General features: G+C 38.7%; 1 protein-coding gene and 1 pseudogene across 2 annotated transcripts in view; both read right to left on the minus strand.

The window, feature by feature from the left end:
- The window catches only part of HERC5 (HECT and RLD domain containing E3 ubiquitin protein ligase 5), a 66,594-nt gene that overhangs the window by 10,207 nt on the left and 31,961 nt on the right, over positions 1-24,426 (minus strand). The window contains exons 14-20 of the mRNA XM_079153226.1: positions 11,630-11,743; positions 10,635-10,745; positions 8,886-9,056; positions 8,156-8,299; positions 7,425-7,591; positions 1,479-1,545; positions 535-605 (exon numbers count right to left, since the gene is read on the minus strand). Coding sequence (XP_079009352.1) covers positions 535-605; positions 1,479-1,545; positions 7,425-7,591; positions 8,156-8,299; positions 8,886-9,056; positions 10,635-10,745; positions 11,630-11,743 — 845 coding nt within the window. The remainder of the gene's footprint in view (positions 1-534; positions 606-1,478; positions 1,546-7,424; positions 7,592-8,155; positions 8,300-8,885; positions 9,057-10,634; positions 10,746-11,629; positions 11,744-24,426) is intronic.
- Positions 20,445-23,652, minus strand: LOC306669337 (type II inositol 1,4,5-trisphosphate 5-phosphatase-like; annotated as a pseudogene). The gene has a single exon. The product of its transcript is annotated as a type II inositol 1,4,5-trisphosphate 5-phosphatase-like (transcript).

Below are 24,426 nucleotides of genomic sequence, written 5' to 3' on the forward strand. Positions count from 1 at the left end.
AAGTTCAAGCAGGAGAATCCCTGTTTGAGGCCAGGTGCAGGGAAGTCAAGATACCACAGTAACCTCAATACAATGTAACCTGCTACGTATCGGGGACCACTATAGACCACTCTTAAGACTGGACATCAGGGCATGCAGTGGTGAAGCCTACAGATCAAGTCCCTGCCACCATGCAGCTTTTACTATGGGCGGACATTGACAAGCAAACAAGCAAACAAATCCTAAAGGCAGGTGAAGTGTGAAGTTAAGAGAAAAGTAAAGCAGAGTAAGGGATAAAAAAAAAAATAAAAGGGACAGAGGCTGGTATAATTTTAGACAGGAGAAAAAGGGGTGGTCTCTCTGAGAAAGCCCTTTCCATTCATTACCATGTGAATGCCATGATGTATATATGTATATATCACACAACTTCTCTGTCCTACTGAAAAATGATTAATGGGAATAAAAAAATTATAAAAAAATTAAAAGAATTCTTAGAGCTCAGTTAAATGAATATTATATATATAGAAACCAAACACTTCATTTCTTTGTACGTACTTGTTCGTCTGGTTGACAACGATGCAGCTTCCATTAGGAATTAAGTCTACATCATTTCTGTCCCAATGCACCTGTAAACACAAATGAATTCAGATAACATTTCCAAAAATAATTCTGAACAGGTTTATCACTAACAAAAACACTTTGGAGTGAATCTCTCTTCCAACAGAATGTGTAAGTATGTACATCTTTGTCATTAAAAACTAGCAATAAAGTATAAACAAAAAACTACCATTCATCATGCAGAATGGAAAAAGTAGATTTTTCTTCAAAACTTGAATCATCTTCACTGATCAGATTAAATAAACTAATCAGAAAATTGTCACAACTCAATATTTGCTTTACATGTAGTATAGACATAGTGTGGCAGATGTGCAAAATGGTCACTAATTCCTCCCTTCCCCCAAAAGGCGCAATGTGATTTGGCAACACCTCCCATGAAGAGGGAAGTGTATCTTCAGCCTTTGAATCTGGAGTGGCTATATGAAGTGCTTTGGCCAATGGGATCTGACAAGAGCCGAAGCTCGAGAAACAAATTGTGTGATAGGGTTTTCCATCTCTTTCTACTCTTTTGTTACCTCAGGACCACCCTTATGAAGAAGCCTCAGCTAGCCTATTAGTAAGTAAAAGCCCACATGGAACAAAGACCAGCTGTTTCAGTTGACACTTCATAAACCAACCCACATGCCAATCACCAGGCATATGGTGAAGGCCACTGCAGACCACCTAGCCCCGACACCCAAAATCATGTTTTAGCTACAAAGCTTAAGGGTTGGTTGTTACAAGTAAAATTTGATATACCCAACTAATGGTAAGGAAGGAATAAAACCCTTTTCACTTACATGATTCAGAATTTTTTTTTTAAAGTAAAAGGTGACATTTAGTTAAGTGTGTAAAGGGTTAATCAAAGCTAAAACTGTTATCAGGTTTTTACTGTTACTCACATTAAAATGGATGTAAAATACTTCTCCAAAGTCATTGCCTTCATCATCCAGAAGTGTTTGCAAACCCCTAAGAAAGAATTTTGTTTTTAAAAGTACAGTAATCACTGATCACCAGATATTTTAAATCACCATCTAAAATAAAGTCAAGAGCACAGCCAATCCAGAGGCAAATGTTAAGGCTCATGGTACCCATTTTCTGTGGACTGATAGTCTCAAATGGGCCTGTGCTCAGCTAAATTGTGAGGTGCAGGAAGATTATTTGCAGGATCCCCTCTAATTTGAAAATCTTTTCCCTCAAGCCTTATTTCCTTAACCCAATGATGCGGGTTTCTATCTAGAAAAGGAAAATAGGTTTACTGACACTAATTCATTCAAATTGGTGTTAGCTCTCTTTCTGCTTCTGAATTTCACTTACAGATTACTAAATCTCCTATTTAACATGGGATATCAGTTATGATAGCTGAAGAGCAAGTGCATAAAAGGACCTTCTCTAACTCTTTTTCCAATATCAAATTTAAGAAGGATCTGAAATTTGGGCTGGGATTGTAGCTCAGTGGTAAAGTGCTTGCCTAGCATGTGTGAGGCTGGGTTCGAACTTCAGCACCACATAAAATAAAATAAATAAATAAAATGAAATAATTGTGTCCACCTAAAACTTAAAAAAAAATTCTACTGAAATTTAACTATCTTATTAATTTCAAGGCACCTCTCACAACAGTTTACATGAAGTGGACGGGAGCCAATCTTTTCAGATTTCCAGCCTGTCAGGCTGTGGTACTTCATTCGTACTTTCAAAGTCACAGGTCTCAACTTGATTTTCACTTGCACACTCATTTATTCATTTAGCATCCAAGCAGACCTTAACATGGCAGGAATATGGAATATAAAGGTGAGACCAAACCACCACTAACAACAAATCCTGAGGGGAGCAGGTGAGGTATGCTGAGAAAGTCCCACCTAGAGCATGGTGAGATCTGTGCAAGTAGTATGTAAAAGACACAGGTGTAGCTTCAAAGAAATTTCCAAACTGATACCTATCATTGGGAAAGGTCTTCAGAGCAGCCTCCCCTCCCCCACCAGATTTTTATTACCATATTGTGATATAACAGGGAGGCAAATTACTCTCTAAATGTGACCCTGTGAAATCAAACAAGTTATGTGCTTCCAATGACAGAAGAGATATTTTTATTCTAGGAAAGAGACACAGAAAGAACAGATAACAGTTCCCAAGTTAAATCCAAAAACAAAAAAAACAGACAAAAAACACCCAAAGGGTGAATAACAGGGAATCTGTAGGTCTGAGAATGATCTTTGGCTGGCTCACTTTCACTAGGGCTGGGATTGGAAACCCGCCCCCACAGCTTTGCTGGGCACAGCCCCCCTAGCAGCTCTCCATGGTGGCAGCCATATACCTGTGGCTCTCTTGGGCTGGAGTGGCTTGCTGGTGGTGCTACTGTTCTGGAGTCTATAGGGAAGTCGCACCTTTTGGCATTTCTCTGCCTGGGCCTCAAGGTTCTGTGAGGCACCCTCTGAAATCTAGCTGGAGGAAGCCACAACTCCACAGCATGTGTGCTCTATGTGCCTGCAGATGTGGCAGCACCTGAACATTAGCACCTATGTTTACCACCTGTACCCTCCAGAGGAGTGGCCACTGGAGCCTCAGCAGTATCTGCAGAGCACGTGCTAGAACGCAGGGTGCAGAGATTTGAGGCAGTGCTGAGCACTGACTGCGAGGTGAGATGGTGCCTAAGGTCTCTCCTTTGACACAGTTCTGCACCCTACGCTTTGGGGGTAACAGCCCTGATGATTTCGACAATGCTGTCAGTGGTTTTCCCATAGTCTTGGTGAACAGTGCCAGGCCTCAGCTAATCCACACTAACCTCTTTACCAAAGGCTGCCTGGCTACACGCCCTTGGTGTTCTCCCCCAAACATGCTTTTTCATCTTTTTACAGTAAGGTGAAGCTGCAAATTTCCCAATACCTTACGTTCTACTTCCTTTATGATTACAAGTTTCACTTTTTTTTTTTTTTTAGGTACTGGAGACTGATGTCAGGGATGCTCTACCTTAGATAAATCTCAGTCCCTTTTTTTATTTTTGGTACCAGGGATTAAACCCAGGGGTGCTTTACCACTGAGCTACATCCCCAGCGCTTTTCATATTTTATTTAAAGAAGGGTCTCACTGAGTTGCTTAGCGTTTTTCTTTTTGCTGAGGCTGTCTTTGAACGAGATCTCCTGCCTCGGCCTCCAGAGCCGCTGGGATTACAGCCGTGTGCCACCGCGCCTAGCCCTCACTTGTTTTGAGACTTACTCAGAATAGGCTGTACTGTCCATATTCTGCCAACATTCTGATCATGACCATTTAGGTAATCTTCAAGAAGACAGGCTTCTTTAAAACTTTCCTTTTCTGAGCCCTCATCAGAATAGTCCCTCATGGTCTGTTTGCAGCCTTACAGACTTTTTCTAGACCACATCTCAAAACTCCTCCAGCTCCTGCCTATTACCTAGCTGCTTGCAAACTGCTTCCACAGTTTCACATATTTGTTATAACAACACCCCACTTCTTGGTTCTCATCTCTGCCTTCATCCATTTTGGCTTCCAAAAATTTGGCTTCTAAATACCTTAGAACGGATGATTTATAAACAATAGAAATTAATGCTCACAGCACTAGAGGCTGGGAAGTCTACGATCAAGGCAACAGTAGATTTCATGCCTAGGGAGGAACAGGTCACTTCAGACGGTGCCTTTAATGTGCCTTCACAAGGCAGAAGAGGGGAATGAGGGCACTATTTCCATTCATAAGGGCTCTGCCTTGGGACCCAACCACTTCCTGAAGACTTTCCCCCAAATATTATAGCACAGGGTATACAGACTGCAACAGCTCCCCCTCCCATTTTCTTTTTTTTTCTTTCTTTTTTTTTTAAATCTTTTTTAAGTTGTAGGTGGGCACAATACCTTTCTTTTATTTTTGTGTGGTGCTGAGGATCGAACACAGGGCCCCACATGTGCCAGGCAAGCGCTCTACCACTGAGCCACAACCCCAGGGCCCCCAGCCCATTTTCTACCTTCCTCAAATTTGAGTTCAAATATCTACCAGTTTGAAGAGTGTCTTTCTCTTTCATTAAGTTATCTATCTCTTGGTGAACAGAGAAGTTCTGTACATTTTTTTTTTTTAGCTGTCAATGGTCATTTATTTATTTATATGTGGTGCTGAGAATCGAGCCCAGTGCCTCTCACATGCTAGGCAAGCACTCTACCACTGAGCCACAACCCAGCCCTCTTTAATCTTACTGCAGTTAAATTTATCAATCTTTTCTTTAATATTGGTACTTCTATTTCTTGAGGAATCTACAATTTCTTCTAAGATCTTCAATATCTATATCTATGTTCCATATTTTAGTCATTTTTGCATTTAACACTTAAGTCCTTTATCTACATGGAGGACTTTTGTGTAAGGCACAAGGCAATGATCCATTGTCACTTTTTTCCTAGAGGGGTAATAATTTTTTACAGATCCCTTTATTAAATAGTTCTATTTCCATTAGTCTAACATGATACCTTTAACAAAGTTGCATGTATACCCAAGTCATTTTCTAAACTTTCTCTTTAGCTCTACTAGAAAACCTACACCATTAACGTGCTGTTCTAATTAGTACAGCTTTCCAACACTTCTTAATATCTGGTAGGCCAAGTTCCCCATCTTTATGAAGAATGTGGCCCAGGCCAACAACTGCTGGGAATTCTTGGGGATTTCAGAGAGTTCACAAGGTCAAAACTACTTTCATATTACTAAGATGCCATTTGCCTTTTGCATTGTGCATGAGTGGAGAGAGGAGTTTTCCAGAGTCTATGTGACACTGGAATGCTGTGATAGCTAATAGAATGTCTGTGTATTCCTGTGTCTGATTTCTCACTTTTAATTTTTAATTCTGTAAATACCAACAGATGTAACCAACAAAAGAAAAAACTCTTTGTGATCTTCAATGCTTTTGGGACAATCTTCAAACTTGAAAATCTGAGAAATGCTAATACATATTTATTGTTTATGTATACTAAGTGAATAAGTTTATTAAATCTTTTTAGGCATAAGCATAACTTAGGTCATCTTCAGTATTTCCAGTAAAAACAATGACAAGTTTAATCTTTCCAAATTGGGTGCTTCTAATACACTTTCCTTATCATATTAATATATTTAGTATAGTAAGAAATAGCTGGTGTCTGGAGACAGACTATGTTCAAATCACAGGTTTGATACTGAGGGGTCCTGTGTAAGTTACCTAACCTCTCTGTTTCTGTTTCCTTAACTAGAAATGGAGGTAATAATAGGACCATACTATTGTTTTCATTGTTTTAAAAATCTCTAGCGTTTGACTGCATAAATATACCAAATATGATGGGCTTAGTGAGACATGCCTGTAATCCTGGTGAGTACGGAGGCGGAGGCAGGAGGCTCAATGGTTTGAGGCCAGTCTCAGCAACTTAGCGAGATTCTCAAAATAAAAATGATGAGGGTTGTAGCTCTGTAGTAAAGTAACCTGGGTTTAATTCCCAGTACCCTTCCCCCCAAATTATATATATATGTATACATATAAATAGATATAGTTAGCTTATTAAAGGACATTTTAGGTAGTTTTATATTTTATAAATTATAATACAATGTGCATTAGTATCATAAACTCTTGCAGGGTTGTGCTATTTTTTTTTTTTTTTTTGCAGTGCTGGGGACTGAACCTAGGGCCTCATGCATGCTAGGGAAGCACTACCACTGAGCTATATCCTCAGTCCCTGGCAATATATTTCTAAAACTGAAATGTCTAGAAGTAGGCTTGTTGAATCAAAAGGGCATATACAGTTTTGATTTCGACAAGTACCATTCCACACTGTTCAGAAAAAGGAGTACCAATTCACATTTCCATTAAATACCTGAAAGTAGAGTGAACCTTTTCCCAAACCCTTGTTAACTAACACAATTTGATATCAAAATCTCAAACCTCTCTTGGTTGAAGCCACAAGATAACCTCTCATTTTAATATATACTCCATGAGCACTAGTGAGACTGAGCATCTTTTAAATTATGAGCCATTTCTATTGTTTCTTTTGTTGTTTTCTTTCTTCTCGGATACTTTGTCAACTTTTATTAAGGATGTATAGGGAAAGCTTTACACAGCAGGGATAGTAATTCTTCCTGCTCTGTATGTTACCAATGTTTCCCAGGTAGTACTTCATCTTTCAACTAAAAAATAAATTTCTACTTGAAAGGTGACTACTAGCCTGGTGTGATGGTGCATGCCTATAATTCCAGAAACTCCAGAGGCTAAAATAGGAGGATTGCAAGTTCAAGACCAGCCTCAGCAACTTATCAAGGTCCTAAGCAACTTAGCAAGACCCTTTCTCAAATAAACATAAAAAGTGGCTCAGTGGTGGGCTAGGGTTGTGGTTCAGAGGTAGAGCACTTGCCTAGCATGCGTGAGGCCCTGGGTTCGATCCTTAGGAACACATAAAAATAAAATAAAGATGTTGTGTCTGCCTACAACTAAAATGAAATATTAAAAAAAAAAAGTGGCTTAATCCCCAGAACCAAAAAATAAAAATATAAAAAATAAATAAGGAAGTAAATAAAGGTGACGAGCATGAAACATATAATACAAATGTCATTAGCCAATTTTGCACCACCAAGGTAGCATGTCTGTCCATGAAAGTTTCCACAGAGAAAATGTTCAAAGATTATGCTGAGCACTACAGTGTAACAATCAACAATCATAGCAACAATCAACTCTTCTTAACTTTAGAAAATGAAACTATTATCCAATAATTCTTACCAAAGCTAAAATTGGTTCAAAGTACCTAAAATGCTAATGTCAAACATGAAAATAACATTGCAGTGTGTTTAAATATTTGTCTAAATATAAGTTAGATAAGGTCTTAAAAGGGGACTGTTTCCTTACTTTCCCAGAACAGGACTGAGTTCTTTTAAGTCTTCCAATGATGGCACCTGGTTCAAAAGCTTCTTGAACAGAGCCAGGGGGAAAGGGATGTTGGCCACATTGCAATTGAAAAGGGAAAGTCCACAGAGAACCCCAAAGAAGAAGTATCTCTTCTCCTCAAACTTAGGCTGAAAAGAGAAACATAATTTTAAAGTATTACAATTTTTTTCATTACTATGGAATATTCATGTCAGATAAATCACTTTTTCAAAATCAAACTGCAAATTCACACCAAAAATTCTGAGGTTAGAACATTTAGGGTTTAGCCAGGCGTGGTGATGCACACCTGTAAGCCCAGTGGTATGGGAGGCTGAGGCAGGAGGGTTGAGATCAAAGCCTCAAACACTTAGCAAGACCCTAAGCTACTCAGCAAGACCCTGTCTTTAAATAAAATATAAAAAAAAGGGCTGGAGATGTGGCTCAGCTAATGGTTTCAATACCCAGTACCGGGGGGAAAAATAAGTATATTTAGGGTTTATATTTGGCTATTAAATCAATATATTTGGTTATTAAGCCCCTACCACAGTTTTGGTATATTAAAACCATAATAGGAACAAAAACATATTAGACTCAGTCATCCTTGTAAGATTATCTCAAAATTACATCAATAACTTCTACTATAAAATAGTTTTCTGTGGCATCTGACATTTTTACTGTCATGGAATACCACAAGCAAATAAAAGAGGACTTACCCTGGCAGGAAACCACATATAGGAGGCCTCTTCAGGATATGTGAACATCCCATATTCTGGCCGGGTCATCTCTTCAAATAGACAATAGAAAAATTCTGTCTTGACTCCTCCAAAGTCATATCCAATTTCTCCAGTAAATGAAACCTGAGGAAATAGCAAGTATGGCATCACTTCTGGGGCTCTGTATTAAGTTTCTCTTAATAATAATAGTCATTAACAACTCTGAACCCAAGTTCCAGGAGGCATTGTGGTCAGCATCTAATTCGCTTTAATCACATCTAATCTCCCAGTTAATTCTATGAGGCTAGCAAGGTTTTGAAAATTTAAATAACTCTCAAGCTTATTCAATAGCTCCGGGGCACAGTCCGTATTTCATACTAAATCTGTTATGCCCCAGAGCTCTAAGCCTTTACCATAAAATGGACCTTGACTGGCATCTCTACTTTAGTAATCAGGTCCATTGAATATAATAAAAATAAACAAAGAAATCATTAATATTAGGATTTTCAAAAAACCGCAAAACCAGAGCAAGTACACTTGCTGCATAGTCCCAATGGCACTGAGGAGATGCCACAGCTTCCAACGGAAACAGAGGCCACTGGGACCAGAAATATCCCCAGACAGACCACCTTTGCAGCAAAGGGAGATGACTTCCTCTAACACTCTTTGTTCCTTTCTTTTATTTTTCTTCTCCCAACACCAAGAATAATAAATGATAATTATACTTTACCCACAACTCTCTTCTCAAGTCTTCATTCTCAAATTGACTAAGCTGACTCAAAGCATCTTCAATCAAGTGGTTCCTTCTGACTCTTAGATTAAAGGTGGGCAGCAAAGCTAATTGAGAGTCTTCTTGTTCAATAATTCCTGCCAAACTCATGTAAGCTAGAAATTTTCTCTCCTAGGAAAACAAAAATGCTTCACTTCATTTTGTCACATTTCCTCTTTAAGCAGGAATTTATAAAATGGAATAAACCAGTTTTCCTGGTGGAATAAACCACCCTGCATTTATGAAATGAGCCTTATATAAACTGCTAATGGTAAATAATACATTCAGTATTTGCTTGCAGCAAGCAGAAGAAATGTGGGACCTCAGGAACAAAATACTTGGCCAAGCCAAACTAGACACACAGGGAAGTGACCAAATGCAGGTTTCACTGGACCATGTTATCTTAACGCAACTATTAATTTTTAGGTTATTAAAGGCTGAGAGATTTACCAGTATCCACTTCGGACAGTGCACTGCAGCATAAAATTCTCATTTAGAAGAGAAGGCCAGATGTTTAGAAAGGAAGCAGGCTGCAGGAAAAACCCAGGTAGAAGTTAAAAGAAGAGAGACAGGAAGGATCAGGGGAGGAGAGAGAGAGAGGAGGCGGAAGGAAATAAGGCAGGTAGAATGTCCATTCTCAAACTAAATGACAACCTGGGGGTCACTGAAGCCTATGACTCTAGAAGAACAAAGAGCAATCAAATGCCAGTTCTATCAAATTATCACTGGAAGTTTGCTTAAAATCAGGGGAAAATAGGGTATGAGAGTTGAAGCAAAACAAAGTTTCTGTGTCTTTTTAAAATTTATTTTCCTTTGTTACTATTTCAGGAATGGTCTTAAAGTCATAAATAATATCCTATTTCCTAAATGTATTATGTGAAAGTATTTTAAGGACATATATGTGAATATTATATATTCACATATATGTATGTATATAAGAGTAAAAGTGATATCAATTGCTAATACTTTGAGGTATGTATATTGTGGAAGGTATTGTTTTAAACACTTTACCTGTATTAACAAATTTAATACTTTCAAAACAACAGTGAGGTAGGGATTATTTGGTATATTTACCTAGTGAATTTTCTGGGGGGTGATGGTAGAGATTTATCTCAGGGCCAAGTGCTGTACCATATAAACCTAGATACATCCCAGGCCCCTAAACATTTTCAATTGTCCAATTTTAGGCCCACAACCACTTTGCTGGACGTCCTGACACACAAAACCACTTACACTGCTTATGGTACATTGAAAAGGGCTACCTTTTTTACAAACCTTTATTATGGAACACTCATAGTACCAGCCATTTATAGGAGTCCTAATTTCAAAGATCCTTCGTTACCTTTTATTCCTGCTGTATCCTTTCATTACCTCTTTAAGTATTAGAACTAATCCTAATCACACCTAGATTGGTTATACTGCTTTTGAGTACTATTCAGAAGACTACAGGCTCCCTTGATAACTTCAGGTAAAAACAGTACAACCAGGCCAGGTGCCCAAGGTCTGTCCTTTGTGACAGAAGCCCTAACATGAGTAAAAGCTAAACAACCTAATTTCTGAGTTTCCTTGGCTTTCATCAGAGAACAAATTCCTAAATGCCACAACTGTGCTCTTGCCAGCAGGGGTTCCCTTCCCCAAAACAGGGTACACTTAAGGCGGTATAAACCATGTGGTTTCTGTTAATGAAGATGGAAAACTAGGCACTCATACCTGTATTTTCAGAAGTGAGTCTGCATAGAGTAGTTTAATTTTTGACAGAATATCAAAAACAAATGGAAAGTGACTGAATATGACACAATACTGTGTATCTTTTGAAGTATCCTAAAAATGAAAATGATAAGAATTTTGATCAATTAAAAGAACAGAGACCTCTCACACCTTACCTCACAGCCCTAAACCCCTTTTGGTTTAAAGTTTCAGTACTTCGAGCCAAAGCAATCGAAACTGCTGGCCAGCAGTACAAGTTGTAGAAAATGTACTTAACTTGTTATCAATGAAAGATAAATAAACCTGATAATTTCAGTGCCATTTCATTTAGCAATTAATTATAAACTTCGGACACAATCCAAAAGAGCCTGTCCCATGGCAACCTGAGTGTCTGCAATGTGACTCAGCCCAGATGCATCTGGTGAACAGGGGAATGACAGAGTATGGAGAGATGGCTAATTCAGTTGTGTCTTGTCAAGCAAGGGTTCACATGCCAGAAGGAAAAGAATAACCTTCAGAGAAAGGAAAAACACCTCCATCAGGCCCAGCACCGGCATCAGGAGCCTTGCAATGAATACCTACATCAGGACCCCCTCCCCAAGGATGCAGTTCTGGACTGCTGGCTCTTGGTGCCTGGTGAGTCATGGGGCCCCCACAAGGCACTGGAGCTTTCATATGTGCTGTCTCAGTACCACCAGACCTTCCCTGCTCAGAGTGTGAAGAGATTTCTACCACTGCCTTTTCAGCATTTTCCTTCTCTTAGCTGAGGCCTGCTCACCTGGTCGATCCCAGGTTTCAATCACTTTTCTGCCACTACTCCTGATACAAAACTGCAGAGGTTTTAATGAGTCTTATTTTTCATATCAGCCCTGTTATATTTCAATTGTGCACTTGTGTAGAGTGCAAGGTTTCTCAGAAACTCATGGAAAAAGTTGTGGCAGAATACCTACACTAACTGACTGGTGTTCAGCCCTTCCCCTCAAATATGCCATACTTACCAGGTTCATTTTCCAAGAGGATCTTCTATATGCTTCTCCATAAAAATTGAGCCAATCTGAGAGTACATCTAGTTTGAAAATATTTTCAGGCAGTTGAAATTTAATCTGGTTTACCTTAAATAGAATATGACATGAGAATGTTTTACATTTAAAGACAATTTTACTTAATGGTTGTTATTTACATTATTGAATTAAATAGTAAATTAAACACTTTTAATGACCACAGTAAAACTCTACCCAATTGCCAAACCCCATATTTTCATGGACATAAAGGATACCTAAAAATTAATAGGAGAAACTGATATGATGAACTTAACTACTTTAAATTCAGAAGAAAGTGTTTAAAGTCTTTTAAATCCAAAGGCAAAAACCAGTTCTTCATTTCTTATTCTTCTGGAGCTTAACAATACACTATTCACAAATCCCTGAAGGATTTCTTCTATCACTGCTTGAGTATTTCTCATGATTCTCTTTGTAAGTGGTAAAAACTCTTTAAAGGATGCTTCTTTGAGCTCTCCAATAATTTTTCAAAACCCCCATTTCTTTTTTTATTACCTTTCCCCTTTATACAAAACCTTCAGAAATAATCCAGGACAGAGTCAGGTACACACTTGTAATCCCAGCAATCTGGGAGGCTGGGGCAGGAGGACTACAAGTTCAAGGTTGCCCTCAGCAAATTAACAAGACCCTGTCTCAAAATAAAAAACAAAAGGGCTAGTGATACAAAGGGCCCCTGGGTTCAATCCCCAGTACCATAAATAAAAAAATGAATGAATGTAGTCTGGAACAGCCACTATTTTCAACAGTATGGAAGGCTTTTTTCTTTAGCAATCATGGTCCAATGAAAACCAGAAATACAAGAGAAATTATGAAAAACATTTAAAAGGCACTGCTGATTTTGTAAGCAGATAAGGAAAAGTCATGTCAAAACTGAGGTGAGGATGGTATTTGCCAAATCCAGTGAACGTGAACTTCAATTTTTCAATTTTTTGTGTGCTTTAGGGAAAGCACACAAAGCCCACTCACATGGTTCAAGTTAGGAAGTCAATAGATCCTATCCCCACAGACCTGAGACCAAAGGGCTAAGCCATCAGAGAGAAGGTGACCTAGATGTAAATTCTTTCCTTCACCACTACCAGTCTGCCTCTATCTCAAACCCAGGGCCATAAGGCAAACTTTGGCAAGCTGAAATGGTGCTGAGTTGGGGAAAAAATATTCCCCAGAGGACCTGTTATTACAAAGGGGCTCTCCTACAAAGATGCACACTAAACTCCTACCACCTAGGATCTAAAAAGCTTCAAGCCAAAAATTTAATTATCTGCAGAAGCAGGGCAGAAACAAATTCTTCCTGAAAAAAACCTAGCTACCAACTAATTCCAAAAGATAAATCTCCAAGGAAAATGAAGCTCCCTCAACGCACAAATCTCAAAACACAAGAGGAGGAGCTTACAGTGACATAAAAAAATGAGAGAAACTGATCTGTGAAGACTTCAGATATTAGAGTTATAACATATATGCATTTAAATAAAGGGAACACTTGAAAAGAAAACAAATTGTAAATAATGACCAAGGAAATAAATGTAAAGAATAAATCACAATGCCTGGAAATGAACTTGAAATTAAAAAAGTAAAAGGTAGTTTTAATAGCAGAAAAAATAATGGAAAGGAAAATTTATGAGGTGGAAGACAAGGCTGAAAAAATGATCCAGAATGGAGTACGGAGAGACAAAGATATAGAAAAAAAAGAAAGTTTCAGAGACCAAAATTCAGTGAGATGGTCTAACATAAATAACTGGAATCTCGGTAGGATAGAATCAATATTTGCTTAAGGTTAAAATGTGTAACAACTTAGAAAAGGAGGGCACTCCTTAGACCATAAAGGTATATTTTCAAAAACCATGTAATAAATCTTTAATAGTGGCATTCAGCACATTTCCTTTAAGATCACAAGACAAGGTACATACTTTACTACCACTTGTATTCACACTTTACTGCCTATACAGTGTAATAAGACAAAAGAAAGCACTAAAATAAGGAGTGGAAAAAAAAAAAACAAAAAAAAAACCAACAGCAAATTCAAAAGAATCTTCAGATAATAGAGTATTTTATCCATCAATGGGCGAATACAATTTCCTCTCAGCAGCACATGGATCCTTCTGTAAAAGAGACCATATATTATGCCACAAAGCAACTCTCAGCAAATACAAAGAATAGAAATACTACCCTGCATTCTATCAGATCATAATGGAATGAAACTAGAAATCAATGATAAAATAAAAAATAGAAGCTACTCCAACACCTGGAGACTAAATAATACCCCATTGAATGATGAATGGATACAAGAAAAAATCAAGGAGGAAATAAAAAAAAAAAAAAAAAAACAGAAGTAAATGAGAATACTGATACAACGTATCAAGATCTCTGGGACACTATGAAGGCAGTGCTAAAAGGAAAGTTCATTGCATTGAGCTTATACATTAAAAGAACAAAAAGTCAACAAATAAATGACCTATCATTACATCTCAAAGCCCTAGAAATGAAGAATGAATCAACATCAAAAGTAGCAGAAGATAGGAAATAATTAAAATCGGAGCTGAAATCAATGAAATTGAAACAAAACAAACAATTGAAAAAATTGACAAAACAAAAAGTTGGTTCTCTGAAAAAAAATCAGTAAAATTGATAAACCCTTAGCTACACTAACAAAGAGAGAAAACTCAAATTACTAAAACTCGTGATGAAAAAGGAACTATCATGACAGATACTACTGAAATACAGAAGATAATCAAAGTATTTTGAAATTTATACTCAAATAAAATAGAAAAACTTGAAGACAATGACAAATTTCTAGAGACATATGATCTAATCACTCTGAATCAGGAGGACATACACAATTTAAACAGATCAATTTCAAGCAATTAAATAGAAGATGCCATTAAAAGCCTTCCAACCAAGAAAAGCCTAGGACTAGACAGACTCTCAGCAGAGTTCTACAAAACTTTCAAAGAAGTGTTAATACCAACATTCCTCAAATTGTTCCATGAAATACAAAAGAAGAGAACCCTTCCAAACTCATTCTATGAGGTTAATATCACCCTGATACCAAAACCAGACAAAGAAACATGACAGAAAGAAAACTTCAAATCAATATCCTTCAAGAACACAGACGCAAAAATTCTCAATAAAATTCTGGCAAATAGCATACAAAAATATATTTAAAAGATAGTGCACCATGATTAAGTGGGGGTTCATCCCAGAAATGCAAGTTGGTTCAACACCTGGAAATCAATAAATGTAGTATATTACATCAGACAAAAAGACAAGAATCATATGATTATCTGCATAGATGCAAAAAAAGCATTTGACAAAATATAGCACCTCTTCAGGTTCAAAGCAATAGAAAAAATAGGGATACTAGGAACATACCTCAACATTGTAAAAGGTATCTATGCTAAGTTCATGGCCAACATTATCATAAACGGAAAAAAGTTGAAAGCACTCCCTCTAAAAACTGGAATAGGACAGGGATGCCCTCTTTCACCACTTCTATTCAATATCATCCTTGAAACCCTAGTCAGAGCAATCAGAGGAAAGAAATTAAAGGGATACAAACAGGAAAAGAAGAACTCAAACTATCACTATTTGCTGATGACATCATTCTATATTTAGAAGATCGAAAAAATTGCACCAGAAAACTTCTAGAACTCATAAATGAATTCAGCAAAGTAGCAGGATATAAAATCAATACACAGAAATCAAATGCATATACATAAGTGATGAATCCACCACAGGAGAAATTAGGAAAACTACCCCATTCACAATAACCTCAACAAAAATAAAATACTTGGGAATCAATCTACCAAAAAAGGTGAAAGACTGCTATGAAAACTGTAAAACACTAAAGAGAGAAATTGAAGAAGACCTTAGAAGATGGAAAAATCTCCCATGCTCTTGGATAGGCAGAATTAACATTGTCAAAATGGCCGTACTATCACAAGTGTAATACAGATTCAATGCAATTTCTATTAAAATCCCAATGACATTCTTCATGAAACTAGAAAAATCAATCATGAAATTCATTTGGAAGAATAAGAGACTGAAAATAGCCAAGGCAATCCCTAGCAAGAAGAGTGAAGCAGGAGGCATCACACTACCAGACCTTAAGCCATATTGCAGAGCAATAGTAATGATAATGGCGTGGTATTGGCACTAAAATAAGACATGTAGACCAATGGTACAAAACAGAAGAAACAGAGGCAAACCCACATAAATACAGTTATCTCATACTAGACAAAGGTGCTAAAAATATACACTGGAGAAAAGATACCCTATTCAACAAATCTGGGAAAACTGGAAATCCATATGTAACAAAATGAAATTAAACCTCTCTCACCCTGTACGAAACTCAACTCAAAGTGGATCAAAGACTTAGGCTCTAAAACAGAGACCCCGTGCCTATTAGAAGAAAAAGTAGACCCAAATCTTCATCATGTCAGCTTAAGACCTGAATTCGTTAACAAGACTCCTAAAGCACAAGAAGTAAAATCAAGAATCAATAAATGGGGCCTTTTTTGAGTGCAGATTGCTCACTGTCAGGCGCCTGTCATCTGCCATTTGCCTGCCTCTCACCTGTCCATTGCCTGCCTTACACCTATCCATCACCCAACTCATGAAGTTCACCTCCCGATCTTCCGACAACAGTCAGCAAACTGATCGCCGACCACCAGTGGAGCACCAGCTGCCTGCTGTTGCCTGGAAGCTCACTGTTAAAGTACCTGCAGGTTTGATTACACTTGGCTGCTGCCATTTTGAGAAAACAGCCAGGCCCCATAGGACCCCTGGACAGACTGACTGAGCCCCATCTCCAGGATCCCTCAGCCTGACTGATCACTCCCTGCCTCTGGGGCCCTCACATCGACTACTGCTCCCTGCCGCCAGGACCCCCAGACCAACTGACTGCACCCTATCACCGGGACCCCAGATTGCAACCAGCCTCCAGGATCCCACGACCACACCAAACACATCAAATCTCTAGGACCCCTGCCTGGCCAACTGCATCCCGCCTCCAGGACCTCCTGCTGACCAAGTCCACACCCTGAGCTGCAGCTCCCCATTTGCCAGCACATTTGGAAGCCAGAGTGGCCATCTTGGGACAATCCTGGAAGCCATAACTCCAATCTTTAGGTGGGGCAAAACCCATCCTGAGACGCCTGCTGGAGGCTTGAAGCTCATTGTCAGGTACCTCTCATGCATCATGCCACTGAACTCTGGGAGGTTTCATTATTATATGACTGTTATACTGTAGTTTTTCTTTTTTCTCCTTATTGAAAAAGTTTAAGTTTTTATTTCTTTACTTTTCTTGCTCTCTTTTCCTTTTGTTTACCTGTTCCCTCAGAGTCTCTTTCTCCCTTTTTTGCATGCTAACATCCAATTTCTTTTGATTACACTCTCACCCTTTCGATCATCTAGAACTTCTGTGTATTCTTTTCTTATCCCATTGACAGCTACATTCTACATCCCTCTGCATCCTCTTTGTCCTCCATTTGAAACTGCAGACCTTATTGCAAATCTGTTTGTTTTACCGAAGATAATATTTGAACTCATTCTGCTTATTATGACAATTTTGTTATTGTCCTCATAGGGGCTATTTGGTCTAGGATTGCATAGTGTCTGAATTGGGCACTGCTAATATTGATCTCCCCTTAAAGAAAAGGTTTTGGAAACCTATAGGGCCACTCTAAGCCTATAGGGGGAAATCTGCAATACCCCCAGATCTGCACTGATAGAGGGGAAGATACATGAACAACATGAAAAAACAAGGGAAGAAAATGATCCAAATAAATCTAGATTCTATATTAATAGAATACAATGACAGTATGTTAGAAGAAATGTCATAAAAGGACTTTAGAGTATATATGATTAAGATGATTCACGAAGCAAAGGATGAGATAAGAGAGCAAATGCAGGCAATGAATGATAATACCAATAAGCTAAAAGATCATTTCAACAAAGAGATAGAAATTCTCAAAAACAACAACAACAACAAAAAAACCAAATGGAAATCCTTGAAATGAAGGAAAAAATAAACCAAATAAAAAACTCAATGGAGAGCATCACCAAAAGACTAGACTGTTTGGAAGACAGAACCTCAGACAATGAAGACAAAATATTTAATCTTGAAAATAAAGTTGCCCAAGCAGAGAAGATGGTAAGAAATCATGAACAGAATCTCCAAGAACTATGGGACATCATAAAAAGACCAAATTTAAGAATTATTGGGATTGAGCAAGGCACACAGATACAAACCAAAGGAATGAACAACCTATTAAAAAAATAATATCAGAAAATTTCTCAAACCTGAAGAATGAAATGGAAAATCAAATACAAGAGGCTTACAGAACACCAAATGCACAAAATCACAACAGATCCACACCAAGGCACATGATAATGAAATGCCTAACATTCAAAATAAAGATAGGATTTTGAAGGCCATGAGAGAAAAGCATCAGATACATATAGGGGGAGACGAATACAGATAGCAGCCGACTTCTCAACATAGACTCTGAAAGCTAGAAGGGCCTGGAACAACGTATTTCAAGCTCTGAAAGAACATGGTTGCCAACCAAGAATCCTATACCCAGCAAAACTAACCTTCAGATTTGAAGATGAAATAAAATCCTTCCATGATAAACAAAAGTTAAAAGAATTTACAAATAGAAAGCCTGCACTACAGAATGTTCTCAACAAAATATTCCATGAGGAGGAAATGAAAAACAACAATGTAGGTCAGCAAAGGGAGGAAATACCCTAGAGAAAAACCACTCAAAGGAAAAACCAAGCCAAATTAAAAACCAAAAATAAGCCAAATGACTGGGAATACAAATCATATCTCAATAATATCCTGAACGTTAATGGCCTAAACTCATCAATCAAAAGACACAGACTGGCAGAATGGTTTAAAAAGAAAGACCCAACAATATGCTGCCTGCAAGAGACTCATCTCATAGAAAAAGACATCCACAGACTAAAGGTGAAAGGATGGGAAAAAACCTACCATGCACATGGACTCAGTAAAAAAGCGGGGGTTTCCATCCTTGTATCAGATAAAGTGGACTTCAATCCAAAGTTAGTCAGAAGGGATAAAGAAGGACATTTCATACTGCTTAAGGGAACCATAAATCAGGAAGACATAACGATAGTAAATATTTATGCCCCAAACAATGGTGCATCTCTGTACATCAAACAAATCTTTCTCAATTTCAGGAATCACATAGACCACAACACAATAATTCTGGGTGACTTTAACGCACCGCTGTTACCACTAGATAGATCTTCCAAACAAAATCCAACCAAGGAAACCATAGAACTCAATAACACAATCAATAACCTAGACTTAATAGACATATATATAGAATATTCTATCCATTAACGAGCAGATTCACTCTCTTCTCAGCAGCACATGGAACCTTCTCGAAAATAGACCATATGTTATGCCACAAAGCAGCCCTTAGGAAATGCAAAAAAATAGAGATACTGCCTTGTGTTCTATCAGATCATAATGGACTGAGAATAGAAATCAATGACAAAATAAAAAACAGAAATTACTCCAACACCTGGAGACTAAGTAATATGCTACTGAATGAAACATGGATAACAGAAAACATCAGGGAGGAGATTAAAAAAAATTCTTAGAGGTCAATGAGAACGACGATACAACATATCAAAATCTCTGGGACACTATGAAAGCAGTACTAAGAGGAAAATTCATTGCATGGAGCACATTCCAGAAAAGAATGAAAAGTCAACAACTAAATGACCTAACATTACAGCTCAAAGCCCCAGAAAAAGAAGAACAGAATAACAGCAAAAGTAGTAGAAGACAGGAAATAATTAAAATCAGAGCTGAAATCAATGAAATTGAAACAAAAGAAACTATTCAAAAAGTTGACAAAACAAAAAGTTGGTTCTTTGAAAAAGTAAACAAAACAGACAAACTCTTGGCCACACTAACAAAGAGGAGAGAAAAAACTCAAATTACTGAAATTCGTGATGAAAAAGGAAATATCACAACAGACACCACCGAGATACATAACATAATGAGAAGCTACTTTGAAAATCTGTATTCCAACAAAATAGAAACTACCGAAGACATTAACGAATTTCTAGAGACATATGCTCCTCCCAAACTGAACCAAAAGGACATACACAATTTAAACAGATCAATATCAAGCAATGAAATAGAAGAAGCCATTAAAAATCTACCATCCAAGAAAAGCCCAGGACCAGACGGATTCTCAGCCGAGTTATACAAGACCTTCAAAGAGGAACTCATTCCAATACTTCTCAAAGTATTCCAGGAAATAGAAAAGGAGGGTACCCTACCAAACTCATTCTATAAAGCTAATATCACCCTCATATCCAAACCAGGAAAAGACACAATCAAGGAAAGAAAATTTTAGACCAATATCCTTGATGAATATAGATGCAAAGATCCTTAACAAAATATTGGCAAACCGTATCCAAAAACATATTAAGAAAATTGTGCATCTCGATCAAGTGGGGTTCATCCCTGGAATGCAAGGATGGTTTAACATCTGTAAATCAATAAATGTAATCCATCATGTCAACAGACTTAAGGATCAGAAACATATGGTTATTTCAATTGATGCAGAAAAAGCATTCGACACAATACAACACCCCTTCATGCTCAAAACACTAGAAAAAAATAGGGATAGTAGGAACATACCTGAACATTGTAAAGGCTATTTATGCTAAGCCCGTGGCCAACATCGTTCTTTTTTTTTTTTTTTCACTGTTAAAAATGTTTATCATTAAAATATATCACAAATATGAGAGGGATGATGCATCATATAGAGTTTGGAGGGCTTGCTGGCCTAGGACATTCCACTTGTTTCACGAGAACACCCAGTTCTTCAGTGTTTGTACTTTTAAGCCCCTGTATTGCCCTCAAGCTGAGTGGCCAGCCTCAGAATTACTGAGCCAGATCTGAGTAGGAAGGGAATAGAAGTTCCATATGTATATACACGTCCTCAGACTGGGCAATAGAATGATCTGAGGAGGCTAAAGCTTGTTTATCCAGAAGCATCCACCTACATAGTTAATGTCCATTTCACTGTCCTTTCTGGACTTCAAAGTTTGTTCAAATATCTGATCATGAGGAGCTCAGTCTAGCTACAGGGAAGGCATTGACTATGCCCTGGAGGCAGGCTGAGTAAGCACAAGTACAAAATTTTTTTAAATTAAAAAAAAATAGAGATCTGTGTTAAATAACTTAAATTGAACATTGAACGTCATTTTATTATTGTGGATTTCTCTCATGTCTTCACAACTCAACACTGGGTGTGCTGATCAATGATGACACAGGTGAGGGGAGGTCTAGGCTCAGGAGCTGCCATTCTTGCTTCCAGATGACCTCTTATGCTTTGAAGGGAGCTCCTGAGCTGCAACACGTGAAGCTGTAAATTGGCTGCCCTGATTGAAACAAGGAAGGAGACAGAAAGGCTCAGAGTGGGTTGCAGAGGAACTGGGGAATAAACTCTAGAGCCTTCTTCTTCTCTGCCATTTTAGGCTTTTGGTGACGAGCCGGGTTTCGAAGCAGTACACTGCCAAATATGCTAGCTAGAATATTCTCATCCAAATGATTTTTTGCTGAATTTTTCAGTAATTCTTGCAAAAATGCCATCAAGTAGTTGAAGACATTTTTGTGGGATGTGGGAAGAGTAGAAAAGACCTGTTTGCTTTCTGTGTAATTGCCAGAACACTCCAAGCAGTTATGGTAGGCACTGTAACAGACAGGTTCTGGCAGACTCTCCAGGAAAAGCAGCAAGGCTTCAGCTACGGAATGATTGCTAGCAGAGAGGTTATCAATCATTCCAGTATCCAGACAGTCCCTGGTATGTTCGAATTCTGATCTCAGTCCTGGCTGCTGAAACAGATTTCCTGCTGGATAGCATTTCGGTACAGGTAATCCACCACCACCCAGAGCTCTTTGGGGATTCCCATGGGTCTAACCGGCTCCCATCATCTTCAGTCTGCAACGGCATCAGAGTCAGCTCACTAACAGTTTCAAATGGTAGGTCCAAGATTGGCTCCCTCATGTAGCACAGTGTATGAATGGGGGACCCGAAACAGCTGGGCAGGTAGTTCCCAGACACAGACAAAAAGTAATCTTTTCCCCTGTCCAAGTGCAAAACCAGAATGTCCTTAATTTTATCCTCACCCGAGTTGAGTTTTGTAGCTGTTGTCTCATTTACAAAGAGCTCCAACTCAATCTCAATGTCAGAATCTGGCAGGAGGAATCCTCTGCTGGGGTTGGCGTTCAGCCACTGCTTACAGAAAGATTCCTCGCCAGGTTTATTGATGAATTCAAACTGACAGGGTACTTGTCCATTATGAATCGTAAAGGATTCTATTTGCAATTGCATGCACTTCACATTCTGAAAACAGAACTCATGCTTGGACAGAGATACAGATGGAATGTTGGCATTCTCCATCTTATCCAGGGAGCGAACAATTTCCTTCAGAGTCCTCCAGTACAGTTCTTCATTTATGACCCTTACCCCAATGTCAAACATGGAGCTGACAGGCTTGTGGTCACTGGTTTTCAGGGCCATGTGGCTCTGGTAACTCAGCTGAATGTTCTTCCCTTTCCAGAGGACCCAGTCACACCAGGCAGGAGCACGACACTTCTCACTGGTGTCCCAGTCATCGGAGCCAGTGTCATACTTTATAGGTAGGGTGGAATGTGAGCTCACCCTCTGTGAAGCCTTCGAAGACAGTCTTTGCAGTCACTTGAATTTTTAGCTGATCAGATGCATATGGGGTTTGAAAGGCCTTCTCTTCGATGAGTTTTTTCACTTTTTCCACATCCAGCTCTTCTGTCCTGTAGTTGAGGTCCCCCAGCCACAAGATCACATTGTGCTTGCTGATAGTGAGAGGGGGCAGGCTTGGGTCCACCTGACAAAACTGCATTTGAGAACAAATGTCTTTATAGTCTTGGTTCCTCCTTTCGTACTCTTCTGTGTGGGCTGCCAAGTGAGAATTCACAACACAGATGCTGGTGTCGTGCAGCAGGAACCTGATCACCACGCCTCCTTTGTTACCCATCCTTTCCATGATTCCTGTTCCAACAGTCTCAGCTTCCACTTCTGAGATATATGCTGCATGTTCTTGTTTGACATACTATAGCAGCATAATCCCAACCAGTCAGATGAGCTTCACCTTTGCATATTTGGCATCTGGATGAAGACCCTCTGACACAGCTTTAAACCATTCTTCTTCCTTTGGGGTATCATGAAAGAAAAAAGCTTCCTTACTCAAGTCAAGCTTCTGGAACCCTACACAGTACACATCTGGGGCCTGGATACCATGGCTCAGCCAGGGGCGAAGGCATTCTTTAGGGGACTGTCCATTCACATTGTAGGTGCCCACTAAAAACCTGAAGTTCTGGATATAGGTATAATCCTCTTCTTTCTGTATTAGTTGTGATTTCACAATTGTATCTCGCAGTCCAAACTTCTGCATTGATAAAATATGAGCCTTGTCTGATACTGTGATAGTGGAGGAGCGAACCATGTCAGTGATTTCAGACTTGGATTTATTCTATCTCGGGAGCGAGCTTTCTGGTTTATCCTGAACCCCGGAGCTCTGGTCCACAAGTAGACCTTTCTCATTCAGCCTTGAATTGTTGAAGTTTGAACCACCTCTTTGTGCTGCCATTGGGCCTGTTGTCCACCGATTATCTGGATTCTGGCAGCCTCTTGTGAAGGGCAAGGAGAGGATGTGCTCTTACGCTTAAACTCTCACCCGTCCCAGTACCACAGCCCAGAATGTCATGGAAACTGAAGCAATAGCTGTCTCAAGACCGGTTCTTCAAGTGAACTCTGAGATAAGCCCAAGAAAGATGCAAACTATTGGCACCATCAGGTGCTTCAATCGCATCTTGTGGTGGCTGCAGAGTCCTGCTCCTGAGAGCCGGCGGCGGTGGACATTTCCCTGCCTGCTTCCTCTCTTCATCTCCCCAACATCATTCTTAATGGAGAAAAACTGAAACCATTCCCTTTAAAAACAGGAACAAGACAGGGATGTTCACCACTTCTATTCAACATTGCCCTTGAAACTCTAGCCAGAGCAATTAGGTAGACTAAAGAAATTAAAGGGATATGAATAGGAAAAGAGGAACTTAAGCTGTCACTATTTGCTCATGACATGATTCTATATTTAGAGGATCCAAAAAACTCCTCCAGAAAACTTCTAGACCTCATCAATGAATTCTGCAAAATAGCAGGCTATAAAATCAACACGCATAAATCTAAAGCATTTTTACACACAAGCGACAAAACAGTTGAAAGGGAAATGAGGAAAACAACTCCATTTGCAATAGCCTCAAAAAAATTAAAATACTTGGGAATCAATCTAATCAAAGAGGTAAATGATCTCTACAATGAAAACTACAAAACATTGAAGAAAGAAATTGAGGAAGACCTTAGAAGATGGAAAGGTCTCCCATGTTCTTGGACAGGCAGAATTAATATTGTCAAAATGGCCATACTACCAAAAGTGCTATACAGATTCAATGCAATTCCAATTAAAATCCCAATGATGTACCTTACAGAAATAGAGCCAGCAATCATGAAATTCGTCAGGAAGAATAAGAAACCCAGAATAGCTAAAGCAATCCTTAGCAGAAAGAATGAAACAGGGGTATCGCAATACCAGAACTTCAACTATACTACAAAGCAATAGTAACAAAAACAGCATGGTATTGGCACCAAAAT

The sequence above is a fragment of the Sciurus vulgaris genome (genome assembly GCF_902686455.1).
Source record: "Sciurus vulgaris genome assembly, chromosome: 9".
Classification (NCBI taxonomy): Eukaryota; Metazoa; Chordata; class Mammalia; order Rodentia; family Sciuridae; genus Sciurus; species Sciurus vulgaris.